General features: G+C 42.9%; 1 protein-coding gene across 4 annotated transcripts; it reads right to left on the reverse strand.

The window, feature by feature from the left end:
* Positions 1-2650: 2650 nt before the first annotated feature.
* LOC123077877 (transcription factor bHLH68) lies at positions 2651-15026 on the reverse strand. Of its 4 annotated transcripts, none has more exons than XM_044500231.1 (8): positions 14515-15026; positions 13942-14230; positions 13317-13397; positions 10959-11024; positions 10583-10648; positions 9858-9914; positions 3133-3186; positions 2651-3025 (listed from the first exon to the last, which is right to left on the reverse strand). In XM_044500231.1, exons 1-8 carry the CDS (start codon positions 14814-14816, stop codon positions 2873-2875), a joined length of 1068 nt encoding a protein of 355 aa, XP_044356166.1. In that variant the 5' UTR covers positions 14817-15026; the 3' UTR covers positions 2651-2872. The 4 variants fall into 4 exon arrangements, with proteins under 4 accessions (XP_044356166.1, XP_044356165.1, XP_044356168.1 ...); XM_044500230.1 differs by having other exon boundaries at positions 3133-3189; XM_044500233.1 differs by lacking the exon at positions 10583-10648.
* Between the last annotated feature and the right edge of the window lie 326 nt (positions 15027-15352).

The raw sequence follows: 15352 nt of genomic DNA on the forward strand, positions 1-15352 counted from the left end.
GACATTCAAATTTTGTTCACATTCTTTTTCAAAAGAAATCACGTTTTTCTAAATAGCAGGGCTACAGTTTAGTTCTTAAGCAGTTCGCGTTGCAATGTTTCACTAGGGCCTAGTAGTTCTAGTGGTTAGGTTCTAATCCTAACGAGAGCGACTTTTTGAGGGTTTTTTCGCGCCATAAATACATTTTTGCACTGCCCTGCATATTCATGGGCCGGCACACTAGCGTGCTGCAGTGGACGCCAGTTGGGTCAACCGGCGCATAAGGCGCCCTATAGGAGCTCCCCGCATAGAGCGCATTGCCTGTAGTGACTCGGTTCCCTACTGTAGCACTACAGTTTTTCCGAGTAGCATCACTGTGGTGAACATTTTTCAAAAAACAATGCAAACATTGTTTGGGGAAAATCCCTGTAGAAGTACTGTAGCGACCCTGGTTTTTCTTGTTTACAATTTCAAAAATGTTTGTGTTTCCAAAAATATTTAGTATTTCAAAAAATGCCCAGGTTTTAAAATATTGTTCCTGTTTTCCTAAAAACGTCCTACAATTTGCAAAAAATGTTCTCACATTTTTAAAATAGTTCTAATTTTTTTAAAATAAATATTTTTTTCATGTTACTTCAATAAGCCAAACGGAAATTAAAAAACCCTGGAATCGCTGCTACAGTGACATGTTCCTACATTCCGCGGCAAATGGGTCGGCCCCATCGTGGCCTCCCTGTGCGTTTGGGTAGCTATTGGCTGCAGAGAGCGTGAGATGGGATCTCAGTCAACCTTGGCGCCTCAGCCGCCGGATACACCACTAGTGGTACGAAGCACACACGCTCCACCCAGATCGAATAACAACCATCGCTTGCTACGCTAATGTCTCGCTTGTTATTTCTAGGTCGCACATACGAAAATAAATCCGCCAGATACCAGTTCCTATGAAACCCGTCTATTCTTTTCTTATAGATTTGAAAATTTGTGAATTATAAAGTACTTGTAAATGTTTGAAATGGTTCATGGATTTTTTTAAATCGTCATCTTCATAAAAGTTCCCAGTGCGTAAAATGTAGAAATTTTTCGCGAATTTTAAGAAATGTTTGTTAATTCAAAATAGTTCTCGAATTAAAAAAATCTTCATAAATTTTAAAATTGTTCATATACTTGAAAACATGTTCTTGAATTTAATACAACTTCATAAACTTAAAAATCTCAAAAAAATCATAAATATATAAAAAAGAATTGACGAAAGAAAAAAGAAAAATAATAAAACAAAAACAATCAAAATCAGGGAATGCCATCGAAGTTATAGATTTTTTATTTTTTTATCATTTTAAATTTATATAACAATTTCTTAAAGCTTTTGAGTAAGAGCTCGGTTGTCAAGTGTAGTTCTCAACCGAGCCCTCAAATAGGGGCCCATAGCAGATGGTTGTTGCTATATCTCTACTATAATTAAAGGGGGATTGGTAGGTTCACCTCACCGTCTCCCTTGGTATTTCGCCCAACACCCACTCCCCCACTTTGATTTTTCTGTTGATTTTTTTTAATAATCTCAACTGATGCCGCACAAAATAGAAATCAACGAATAATCTAAGCAAAGCGGTACTTTACCAAAACCACGTCATGCCTTAACTCAATCAAATAAAATTAAATCATAATAAAATCCCAACTATATCAAAACTTTCACTGGCTCCCTTACCTGTACTCAAAATCAAATTAAATCTTACCAAATTATAGAATATGGTGGTCGTAAGGTATATGTCGGACAAAACTGATACTCAACCACCAGAATATGTATGCCCCCATTGCAATGAGGGGGCAATTAGCTAGTATTTCTGCTGTTTATATTTTTTCCAAAATATATATTTCAAATATGTTGTTTCAAAAATATTAAAAATAAAAATAAAAGCTATAATGTTATTTTGAAAAATGCATGTAATTTGAAAAACATTAGCTTCAAGTAATTAGAATTTATTCGCATTTTTTCAAAATGGCAGTGTAACTAAAAATTGTTTAGATAATTTTTCTAAAAAAACATGTAATTAATAGTGTTCAATTTATTTTAATATTATATAAAAAGTGTACCACCTGTGTAAAAATGTTCATGTATAATTCTGAAAGTGTTCAAACCTTTTAAAACTATTCATGTATTTTTGAAATATATTCATGTAATTTTAAAAGTTTGCACATCTTTAAAATTGTTCTCTTATGTTAGAAAGTGTCTACACAAATTACTAAATATTCATATAATTTTATAAAATTCTATATATTTTGCAGTAAGTAAAAATAAAACAATAAGCAATAAAAATAATAAGACGAAGAGAGTAGAAGAGACTTAATGGGAAAATTGAAAAAATGAGAAAAAGAAAATAAAGAAGAAAAGCCCGAAGAATACCCAACCAAAAACCATAAAAAATCCAAAAGGAAGAAAAAAAAGATAAAAAGCGATTACAAATGGTCCAGCCAAGTGCGCGTATCCGATGTGCGTTTGATCATCACTTTGACGCGGTGAGCTTCGTACAGGAAATCCCCTTAAAACCTCAGTCGGAGTTGCTCATATTCAACTTGTGAATCAATAAAGCTTCCCGGGTCCTAAAATAAGTCAACCGTCCGTTGCAAAGTAGACACACATATTCCGTAGAAAAAGGTACTACATGCATACACAACAGGTGGAGAACAGCAGTTTGTGTATATTGTGTGTGCAGACATACATCTTGCATAGCATCATGAGCAATCACTCTTGCACAAAGAATGACTGCTCCTAATGATATGTGTTTCCAAATACCTCAACAACTATATATGTATATCAACAATGGATACATGAATGCTAATCAATGGTATATATTTACGCGCGCACACAAGCGCGCGGTGTGTAGACAATTTGACGATCCTATCGCAGGATGATGCCGCCGAGCGGCGGCGCCGGCTGCCAGAAGTCGGAGGCGCTGTCGGCGCCCAGACGCGAGGTAATGCACGACACGGGCACCAGGGACATCCCTCTGCTCCTCAGATCCGACTTCTTGCCCTCGCCATCTTGTGCATCCTACATATGTACCAATCGAGTAGTTTAATTAGTATTTGGAGATGTGATCGATATCAACGTATACGAAGCAAACAAGTGCAAATGCGTCTACACATGTTTGTACAAACCTGCTGGGGACGGGCTGCTTCTGCCGAGGCATTTATGTGATCGCCATGGTTCAGCTGCTGCACGCACAAAAGAAAGACCAGTTATAGTTAAGGTTGATTATATTCGGAGCAAAGTTGGATAGAAGTACGTGCGCTCTCTCGCTTTAGAAATGGAAATGGGCATACATTTTGTAACAAGTTATAGTGCCTCATATACTACTCTCTCCGTCTGATAATTAAAAGCGTTTTTGACCGTGTCAAAAACGCTCTTATATTATCAAACGGAGGAAGTAGTAGTGTAAAAATGCTCTTATATTATTAGACGGAGGGAGTAGTAGGCAGTCATTCACCTAATATCTTCTCCGACCCATCAGAAACGGGCATACATTTTGTAACAAGTTCTTGCTACCAAACTTACTTTTGCACTATTTATGTACTCCCTTCGTTCTTAAATATTTGTCTTTCTAGAGATTTCAACAAGTGACTACGTACGAAGTAAAATGAGTGAATCTATACTCTAAAATATGTCTATATATTGTAGTCTATTTGAAATGTTTAGAAAGACAAATATTTGAGAACGGAGGGAGTATATCGTATGGTTTATTTCGCAATTCTTAGAAATGTGCACATGCTCTCTTTTAAAGCTAGCCAACAGAAGCATGTGCACAATCCGCATTTCAGCATTGCACGTACAGGCGTGCAAAAAGTTTGCCTGAAATGATATAGGCATCTAGCGGACGTGCATACATCATTGGCTCACATGCGGTAGGCAGCACACGCGTGCATGTCCCTACCTTAATTGCTCCGGCAATATGCACGCTGTGGTATCTTGTCACCGGTCAATCACTGTTACCCGCTAAAAATCTGGACGCCAAAGTTGGCGCCCTAAAACGAAGATGACCACTGGTGGGAATTCCGTGAAAATCCAACTTAAACACTTTAAGAACAACTCCAACGCGCCGACCCAAACAGACACGTGCTTTGTCCGCTTTTCGTTCGTTTGGGTCGGCTAAACGGACATGTGTGTTCAGTTTTTTATTTGGGTTGGCAGGTTCGCCCAACGGGAGACTGACCCATTTATGCCAACGTGACCGAAACTAACGAATTAAACATAATTATACATAAATGACCGGTCAAACGCCGGCCAAAGTCCACTTAAACATAAAAAAATTAAAAAAACTCTAATAAACGCCCGCACGCTGCCCTAGTAGACCGCCTTGCCCTTGCATTTGCCCTTCCTGTCACCGTCGTCGCCGCCGGTGAGGTCAATGAAGACGGGGGAGGCCCAGCCCACCCGAACGCGACGTGATAGGCTGCTAGGGCAGCCTCCTCCGGCGTCTGCTATGGTGGCAGCATAGCAGCGAGGCAGGCGCGCTCCTCCTCCTCCTCCTCCTCCTCCTCCTCCTCAAGTCGTAGAGCCTCCTCGTCACGGCGCAGCATCCGCTCATATGCATTTGCCGCTCGCCGTCGGCCCTCTTCTCGGCAAGCCAATGCGCCTTCCAGCGCTCAAGGTGGGCCGCCTCTTCTTCCGACGTGGAGGCGAAATAGCAGGGAGACGCGCTCACCCACTCGCGGAGCTGGACGGTCCACGAATAGGACTCCTCCGGCCAAGTGGGGGGCGACGGTGACCGCTTGTGTGTGGGAGTTGGCTTGCGCTCTGGCTCGGCCTTGGTCTCGACGAGGCGTGGCGCCGGCGGCCGTCGTGGCATGAACAGGGGCGCTTGGACGGAGTCCCCCACCATGGACAAAGCTAGGGCTTGCACCAGCCCATCCCAATGGGCGTCCTCCTTGATCCGGCTCGCCTCCCGTGCGTGCTGCAGGGCCACCTCGAGGGTGGCTTGGTACTCTGCATCCTCTTCCTCCGGCTCTACCCGCAGGGGCGGTGGTGGAAGGTCGTGGTCGATGTGGACGTCGAGGCGGCGCTCCTCCTCGCGCTCTAGCGCAAACCAGTGCTCCCAGTTGGGGGAGTTTGGCGCGTAGTCACGCATGGCGCGCTGCTCCGGCGTGAGGAGCTCGCGCCGCCGGCGAACCTCCTCAGCGTGCGCCCGCGCGGACCGTGGCGCCGCCGGGATGGGGATGCGCTTTGGGTCCAGATGCTAGCTGTGCGGCAAGTTCACATCTGGATACGGCAAGGACTGGCGGTACTGCCAGTGCCCCCGTGCCTGGTGGATTGGGATGTGGAGCCGCTCCCGCTCCAGCGGTGGCGTGCCGCGCCTAGCCGGCGGCGACGATGCAGAGCGCCCGTTGGAAGAGCTCGCTCCGGCGCTGAACCTCCCCTTCTTTCCTCCCTTCCCGTTGAAGAGTCCCATGGCTGGGTGGCTAGGGTTTTGTTGCTGGCTGGCTAGGGTTTCCTGGTCGCCGGTGAGGGAGCAAATGTGGCTAGACGCGGACGGGGGTTGTGGATGAGGCCAGCCCCGCCGCACGCGTCCATTAAAAAGGATGGGCACGCGACCCTTCTGCACACTGCCAGGCGGGCCCGGTGTCGGTGGCGTCATACATATGACCGCGGGTGGTAGTTGGGCGGCCGACATGTGGGGCCGGGGCAGACACCGAGGGGACGCACGGCACGTCCGTGTCTTGTCCACGCCGACGCATTTTAGGCGCAATTTTGGGCCGGAAATGCGTCCGCGCGGACGCGAAGCAGACGGTTTTTGGGAATGGGTCGGCGCGTTGGGCCTCCACTTTTGTCCACGCCGACCCAACGGACGCAGGCGGACGATTTGGGTCGCTGCGTTGAAGTTGCTCTAAATTATTATAAAAATGAGATATTGGGTATGTTATATTATTTTTTATCAGGTTTAAATTTTAAATCGATAAATTGCACTGCATCTTTGATAGATAAAAATACAAACCTCCGGCAATCTGATATCAAGTTTAGGGGTAAAAGCATACCCCATCCACGGTGCATAGGGCGTACACGTGCTTCAAGGTCGGCAGTTTGACTAATCAAATATGCATTACATATGAAGAAAAACATATGTTTAAAAACATTATCCATATATGAATCCAATGGTATGCTTCTGATGACACATGCCACATATTTAGTTAGCCAATTCGGTGACCTGTAACCACACATTGCCCTATGCACCTGACCAGAGGAGTAACCCTTTCTGGTCATTATTTTGTGTTTTATCAGATTACAAACTTTGGACTTGTGGATAGTGAAATTGTCAATGAATTCAGATTTTCACCACTCTGGTCAGTAGGTATTTTTCATAAACGTGATCAGTTCGTAATTTTCATTTCAACTTCACCATGTTTACAAAAAATGTACATTTTTGGCATCTAATTTGGACTGAAAACAGGTGGCATGTGGGCCCTAGTGGAGAGGCGTCCACGCTAGATAGGTGCACCCAGTGTCCAGTTTGAAGTGGCTACCTCTAAATTCAAACATTCTATTAATTGTAAAACACACATACCTTTTCTCTAAGTCTATTTACCCATTCTTTATATTCCTAAAACCATTTGGCCTTATCCATGACCCATTTCACAAGTTGGATTGTGAAATGGGCTTGGATCATCATCACAGGCTCACAGCTATAGCTACTCCCTCCGGTCCATATTAATTGTCGCTGATTTAGTACAACTTGTACTAAATCATCGGCAATTAATATGGATCGGAGGGAGTAATAAATATTTAAAGCTTCTTTGATTCAAGCCACATGAATTTGAGAGAGAGAGAGAGAGAGAGAGATTCTAGGAAAAACAAAGGAACTGTACGTACTAAGGTGTTTGAATGGATGGGAATTTCCAAAAACTAGGGTGCAAGGCAATCCAGGGGCATTTATTGTAAAGATATCAACCCCGCAAATTAAATGATTTATATAGGAAAAAACCATAAGAGCACAAATCCTCCAAAAAATTCTATGACATCGCTTTAAAAAAATTAAATTAGGCTATGTTAGATGGATTGGGCCATCTAATTTTGTGATGAAATTGGTTATCATCATTATTTGTTGTGTAGGGTGTATGGTTTGACGTGGCTACCACGTCATCCAGTCCAAATAGTGAGTCCACGTGGCATCTAGTCCATGATGAAAAAGATTGTAAAAACTTTTTTGATGGTAAAAAGAGTCATAGCAAATTAATGACGAATAGTATTTTTTGTGAACTTTATGATAAACATTCTAAGATTGTCACTAGTTTCCATTTGTGATGTTCAGTTGGTTACCAATGGCTAGGCTTAAAAAGCAATGTCTGCCCTTGAGCTCTCCTTTCATGAAGTGAGAGGTTTTCTTCTACAACTTAACCACGAACCACACTTCACCGTCTACATTTATGAGTTAGCATTTTGCGGCCATCGACAAAATGTTACTGCAGATATTTGTTACTACTAAAGGACACAATGCACGTGCCATTGGTGATTAAGTGCATAAAACTCATGGATCGGGTTTTCAACCATGCCAAGGGGGTGCTTCATCCATCATCTTGTGTTGCCACTATCCTCCACCATCGCTAGCCGGAGGAGGTCAAGCCGCCGCTCAATCGAGGCCACTCTATATGGCAGGCCCAACGTCACTCAAGAATACATCACTGTCTTAGCCACCCATTGTACTATTCGAGGAGGATGTTGGAGATGTCGAATTCGGTTGGTGGAGGCCAAAGGTGTCATGGACGTTTGGTGTAGGTCATAGACATTGAAGAGTAGGCCAAATGCAAAGGAAATTCTTGTCAACCTTGGTGACGAGCCCATGGCGCCCAGGCCACAATGGTACATGACACACTATACGCGACTCCGGTCGTTCCTCCTTACGTGCCGCATCCGACGATTCCTCAACACACGACGTTGATCTCGTCGTGGAAGAAGAAGTTGTGGCAGAGGAGCGTGATCTTGACATTGGCATAAAGGAAGTCGATGTAGTGGCGTTGATGAGAGGTAGATGAGAGATAAGTAATGGAGGAAGGAAATGGGAGCAGAGGGGTTCTGAAGAGTAATAGAGGAAGGAGATCACGAGGAGTGGTGGTGGAGAGGGATCATCTCAATAGATAGGCTAGGGTTAGGGTTAGTTAGGCTTGTATACAAAGGCAACTAGATGAGAGGACCATTCTCGGACAGGCTTTTTCAGTTGGACGAAGTTGCTACTAACATGTCTTATTATACATGATGGCCACTACTGAGTTGAACAATAGTGACAGTCCACACAATGTCATCACCGGTGGCCCCTTTTATTGGTGCCCGTCAATGATAACTATTTCGTTTAATCTAGGTCATTGTTAGAGTACGTCATGCTGCCAGGTCCACGACTGCCCATAATTAGTGAAATCTAGCATATATTGTGACTATGACGCCTAATTAGTTTTTTTACTTCCTCTTGCAGCCATGTCTCATGTACGTAAACCTATGTGTGGGCAACCTGGCCTAACACTTGAGCCCAAATGCCGGACAGCTGGGCCGGACTCAAGCTCTAGTTTCCTGCCGAGGCTTGGCCCGAAAGCCCAATAAAATACCGAATTACCTAAAATCCGGGGTTCTTTTTTTAACAAGGTAAAATCTAGGGTTTTAGTAAAATATAGATGTAGCAATGTATTTTATATTCAAAATATGACTGCTAGTAATATATTTTAATTGAGTAAAGCCCCCGTTTGTATGTTTTGAGCTGAGCTCGACTGAGCTTGACATTTCAGGACTGACTATTAAAGAGAACGTATCTAGTGAAATGGAGCAATCCGTGCACACTATGCACCAAAGCTTTTGAGACCATTGAATGGACATCTAAGAGACATGCATAGTCGGGCTAGAAGATGGATTGTTGGCATTTTACGAAACATACCTCATAATATATAAAATTTAACTCACACTCCACACTTTGCCCCAATCACATTAGTAAATGTATGCCTTTATTTCTAGTCCCAAACACAAAAGGGTATTATATTTAAAACCACAAGCCCAAATTTAGATCTGATTTGACCATCCTTTTTGTTTTGTATTGATGAAATGTTCGAAACAAGACCAATATTGAATATGTTTTGAAACATTTTCAAAATATTATTTTGACACTTGACCGAAATATTTATGAAACAACTACAAAATGTAGGATAGTGTTTCATTAAATTTACTAAAACATGTGTACTTATTAAGTTCTTATGTAAGCTCCCCATTTACAAAACTGGCCTATCAAGTTTCAAAAGGCAAGAAAAATAATTCAAAAATATATTCAACACCGATCTTATTTTTAAGTGCTTCTCAAGATGAACATGTTAGTCAAAACGGATCAAAAAATCTGGCATATATGACCCACACTTTTTATAGTTAGACCAAAATTTAAACACATGGAATTATTAATGGAGAGGGATGTGGAGTGTGGGTCAATTCAAACAAAACAGAAGGACTAGTTTGCAAATAGGCCATCTACCCATCTTCCAACTTGATCCTCTCCCTCGGTTTCACATCCAATGGCTGCACTAGAATCGGGCCATCCGTGCATAAATTTGGCGGGTGCATGTAATGCATCCTCGACTATTATAAGTTTGGCATGAACCCAACCCGGCCCAAGGTATGCCCAGGTCAGTGGGTGTCATATATACTATGTAGGATTTTCTCAAATAATAATAATAAGGACTCGGCAACTTAATTGAACTATTTGTGTCACAATTAGTTAAAGCAATGACGTTAACAACATCCATAAATATGTCATTCTCAAGAAAAACATCCATAAATGTGTGTGTGTGTGTGTGTGTGTGTGAGAGAGAGAGAGAGAGAGAGAGAGAGAGAGAGAGAGAGAGAGAGAGAGTCATGGGTTACTTACAGCTTGGTGACGTACGGAGGCACCAGTGCCATGTCCCAAGTATGGGTAGCTGAGCGCCTGCGCACCATGCATGTACACGGAAGAACGAGTGAACATCAATCATGCACATGAAGTCGTAGTTAACGTAAACAAGATTGTGAAGAAGGGAGACAGAGACGAGCGGTAGAGAAGAATAGAGAGAGCTATAGACGAAGCACATCCAAAGCATGAAAACACAGGCACACACGCACATGCAACTTGCTGTTGTGCTGGTTTCCACGCACGCACTTTAAGAGCGTGCTCTTACACCCAACCCCACCCCTCCCCCTTTTTGTTTCGCCTGCAGCTCACGTCTCGCTTTTACAGGTAGCCAGGCACCACAGGTAAAATTTGCCGCCCCACACACACGTCTATACATTACCCTGGCACTGCACCATTTGCATGGTAGGTGTCATGCGTATTTGTTTAGCACACATACTTGCATATTACATGAAAATGCCACCAATATTAAAGTAAAGGAAGCATTGCATGCATGCATGTGTAAAAATTATACGTAGAAGCTAGCAACTGGAACTGAATATCAAAAAGTTGCATCAAACAATGGCAAGCCGCTGTCTGCACCCTTTGACGCAGACACCAGGAGACGAACAAAATCTCAACTCTTAAGGAATCAAACACACTATGAATATGAAGAAAAAGTTAGGGGCGCTCGTGGGGAAGAGAGAGACAAGTTAAGGACGTTGGACCTCTATTTGACCCAGGAGGAATCCGATATAGCCAATAGTCTCTTGCAGCACGGACGCAGTGTCGGTCTGGTAAAATGGGAACAAGTGTGCATATATGTCAGTGTACTTCCTTTGCTGAATAAAGTGAAAGAATGTGCAGCTAAAAATAAAGGGCATGGGCAAAAGCTGCACATATATGCGTTCCCATTTTATGTGTCAGCGGCCGCAAAAGAATATATTGCTAGCTTTTTGGGACCTGAAGCTTAATTACACACTGATGCACTAGAGGGATGAGCTCGCAGGTGAGATCATGCATAAGCATATTTGACATCAAGTGCTGGCTAGAGTGCAGGGCAGTGAGGTTTAACATTAACGTACAACTAAAATTGTGTAATACCTTGCCAAATGGGGAAACTATTTGGTGAAGCGCTGTTATTCTATCCCCGAGCTTCTCCTTCCTTACCTGAAATGATAAAATTGATGGGATGCAAATATGAATACACACTGTTTTTTTGCCAATATGCATATGTAAGGCAACAAGGACATTTTGTTGTATCTTATTGTGTTCTATATCTTTTCCATATATCTGAAACTGTCAGCATATTTGTGCAGTAAAATATATGTTTAAATTTTCTTTTGAAAATGAGGTTAAAATTCCGGTATGTGTTTCGTGTGATGCACACAACCATCTTTATTAAAATAAAGTATCCAATATCCGAAGTAGTATAAACAGCATAAACAGAGGCCATACACACCCATGTTTTCCAAGGGTGATTCTTTTTAAATTAATCACTTTGGTACGTAAAATTTAGGAAAAAAAGAAAAACAATCTTACTATAGATCCTTTTGTGATACGTTAATGAGAAAATATGGATGAAAGCTCTTAGTTTCTTGAGCTTTGCAGCGGGAATTTGGTATATCAACTAGATAACCTGTGTGAACAAATAATTCTATCTATGCCTATGGTTAAGTAATTGCCTTGCGCTAGGAATGGTCGAAGCCATACGCAATCAAACAAAGATATTACCAAATAAAGCCAACCTATTGACCTTTTTGCTATGGCAAGGCCTTGAACTTCATATATCCCCTTTTTAGCGAATCTAGAATATCAATACATTTAAACTGAATCACGTTTTGAACATTTCATTAATAGCTCTGGATTTGAGATCCAAGTGATAGTATCGATCGGGGCAACCTTAGCTATTGTTCTGGATAAATGGTCTTCTCATTTTGTCAATAAGCAGTACTCCCTCGATCCATGGATCGGATTGGAGGTGTACAATAATATGCGGATTGTGTGATACAAAATACTTTTTTATTTTTGCATGGATACAAAAAAATACTTGTTGTTGCATTCCAGTTAAAAAGCACTACCTGATCCTTGTGTGACTACGGGAAAAATATTCCATCAGATTTTTACACGCAAAGTTGAACATTGGCACACTTTGGTGGGGCTGGCATTTTGGCTCCCGGGAGCATTTGCTCCCGGCTGAACAGTAACACGAAAGAAATATTAAATGTTTTCAAAAAATTCTGAAATTATTTGTAGATGATTGTATTAGTGTCGCAAACATCCATGACAATTTTTATGTGAAACGGAGCGGCGGTGTTTCGTCGAAAAAAAAAACAGATTTGGGGTAACTTTTGGTGTTCGATTTGTTTTTTGTACAAGCCAAAATGTTTAATCTTTTTGCCTCAAAATATGCAGATAGCATTTGGATGTGACTAAGTACACACACAAAAAATGGTCTTGATTTTTTTCATTTCAAAAATCTTTTTTGGCCCCGGGAGCAAATGCTCACAGGATTGACTTTCCGCACTTTGGTGGGTTTTACATTTATCGATAGAGGGTTTACATTTTTATATGTGGTGCAAATGTGCAATGTATTATATATCTAGGAGGGGGAGACACTAGTAGAAAAAGGGTCTAATGTGAAACTCATTAGTCCCGGTTTGTAATTGAACCGGCACTAATGGTCACATTAGTGCCGGTTCCAACGGCCAGACGGGCGGCGCTCATTAGTACCGGTTCGTGGCAACCCTTTAGTACCGGTTCGTGCCACGAACCGGTACTAAAGAGGTGGTGGCCTTTAGTACGGGTTGGTGGCTCCAACCGGTACTAAAGGGGGGTCTTTAGTACCGGTTGGAGCCACCAATCGGTACTAAAGGTGGTGCGCTGCCACCCGCAGTGCACAATGTTTAGTCCCACCTCGCTAGTTGAGAGGAGCTCGCACCGGTTTATAAGCCCCGCCGCGGCTACCGTGTCGAGCTCCTCTCTAAGCAGGTCTTTGTGGGCCTATTGCAAGTCTTCTGCCTTGTGGGGCCTACTGGGCCGTACGGGCCTGCATCCTGGCCCAACTAGAGATTGGGTTTCTAGTCGTATGCAGGCCGTGCCGGCCCAGTAGGCCGGCTGTTTTTGCTTTATTTCAAAAATAAAAATAAAAAAATCCTTACCAACCGGGACTAAAGGTCTCCCAGACCACGGCGCACCTCGTGCCACGTGGTGGGCCTTTGGTCCCGGTTCGTGTTGAACCGGTACTAAAGGGGGGGACCTTTAGTCCCCACTCTTTAGTGCCGGTTCCAGAACCGGTACTAAAGGTCCTTACGAACCGATACTAAAAGTCGTTTTTCTACTAGTGAGATGAGTCACAAGCTTTGACAGGTCCTTATGCTAGTAAACAGAAAATTACATACTCCTGAGAGAGAATCGAGATTCTAAGCTAGTAATCAGAAAGGAGTGCGTGAAGAATAAAACCTTCAGAATAGACTGTCCCGAAGAAGAAGCGGCTTGAACCCTAGCCTTCTTGGGAGTTGATCCAGTTGTAGTGCTGTTACTCTGGAAGGTAGAAAGAAAAAAAGCAAAATCGAATCATGACTCTAGCTATTTCATCTTAGTACAAAAGAAACTGTCAACAGAAGTTAATTATTTTTTCAAAAGAACAGAAGTTAATTAATCCCATGATCGATTCTGCCCAAATTAACACGGATTGAATCCATGTGACACTACATATATAAGTGGATCTCTACGGCCTCCACCACGAACAAGAAAAAGAAAGGATCTCTACACCCTTATGAAGATATATGTGAAGTATGCAAATGAAAAGTTTCTTTTGTTTTTTGAGAATTTGGGACAATAGCTTTAGAGAGAGAGAGAGAGAGAGAGAGAGAGAGAGAGAGAGTAGACGTCACACATATAGAGTTAAAGATTTAATATTGTATGATCAAGCAAAGATCGATTCTACTAATTAAAAGCATCTAAGAACACATAGAATTGTACGTGGAACAACTGCAAGCAAAGAAATATAGCTTGCAATTAATTGGAGGAAACGACAAACAGTTTATAGGGGATTTCAGCCACGAAGAGAAATTCAGTTGATCACCTCAGACGAGTTATCCGATTGTTGATTCCACAGCTCCGGTGCGGGCGCCGGCGCCGCGCCTTTGGAGAAGTCCAGCAAGCCGCCGTCGAGGTTCGAGGTGATGCATGACCTTGGAGAGAAAGCCAAGAGCATCTGGCTCAGTCGAGAGTTGGGCCCCGACGGCTGGATCTCCTCACCACCGCCATGGCCATAGAAACTGTAAGCTGGGGCTCCAGCCTGAGCCGCCATAGGACCCTCCTCTAATCCTTTTGACAGTAGATCTGACTTATGGTCTGCAACTAATCCCCCTCTGCTTTGTGGTTAGCGACGCATGAGTACGTACACATGCATCATCCATACAGGAAAAAACAACAAGTTAGTACTAGGAAGAAGAAACATGCATGTGAGATTTTCAGTAAAAGACCATTAGAGAGGGGGTTGATCAATAACAGGACAAAGCGCGCAGCTACTTAATTTGTACTGATGAAGAAATCTGCATGAATTGAAGGGTACCCTAGCTAGCACTAATTCTTGCATTAGTAGTAAGTAAATCATAGAGGACCGAGGGTGGGGGGTATAGACGAAGGTCTTTACAGAAGCATCTGGCTCCATGATTCTGGCATCTGGCCCTCCTCCTGCCCACCTTGAAAACTTGCAGGGGAAGTTGCAGCGCTGTCACGAACCTCAGGAACTTGACCTGACGAGTGGTGAAGGAGCTGATGATCATGGGAGCAAGCCATAGAAGGAGAAGAAGACAGGATAGGCATCTTGGTGGATTCCTCTTGCTCCTCCACGGCACAAGGCCTCAGCCCACTCATGATATTGTTGGCGTTGCTTGTGCCACCACACACCATCTGTTGCACCATGGTGCCCTTGAATTCTCCTCCACCTACCATCCTTGAGCACCAAACAATTGACAACAAATAATTCTTGCGGCTGCACCAATCAAATTTCCAGAGGATCTTGGCTGCCGCAAATTCCTATGCAAATCTTTATGGTATGGTAGCTTTGCATGTCCTCATCTCCTCTCTCTTTTTTAGAAATGGAGGGTCCAGTGAGAGAAAACAACAATGAGAGAGAGAGAGAGAGAGAGAGAGAGGAAAAGGATAGGACCTGTTTGGAGAGGAATCTGGGCTTTTGTTTTCTTTTCTCTTCCTTTCGCTTCACTCATTTCATTTGTGAACTTCCCCTTGCACTTTTCTCCCTCCTTCGCTCCCCTTTTGTATTGTTAATTAGTTTTCTTTCCTCTTGCCTCTTCCCGACTCACCTTTGTAATATTTATACTACACTAATATAGTACTGATTGCTTCTGCCCGATTCACCGTCAGCAATTTTATAGAATAGTACATGTTGTTTTAGGTATTCAATCCGTGGTCCTGATCTCGTTTCTTCGATTGTAGGGTAATTCCGTATGTGTGGACTGCCACCTGGC

The sequence above is a fragment of the Triticum aestivum genome, chromosome 3D, assembly GCF_018294505.1.
Source record: "Triticum aestivum cultivar Chinese Spring chromosome 3D, IWGSC CS RefSeq v2.1, whole genome shotgun sequence".
Classification (NCBI taxonomy): Eukaryota; Viridiplantae; Streptophyta; class Magnoliopsida; order Poales; family Poaceae; genus Triticum; species Triticum aestivum.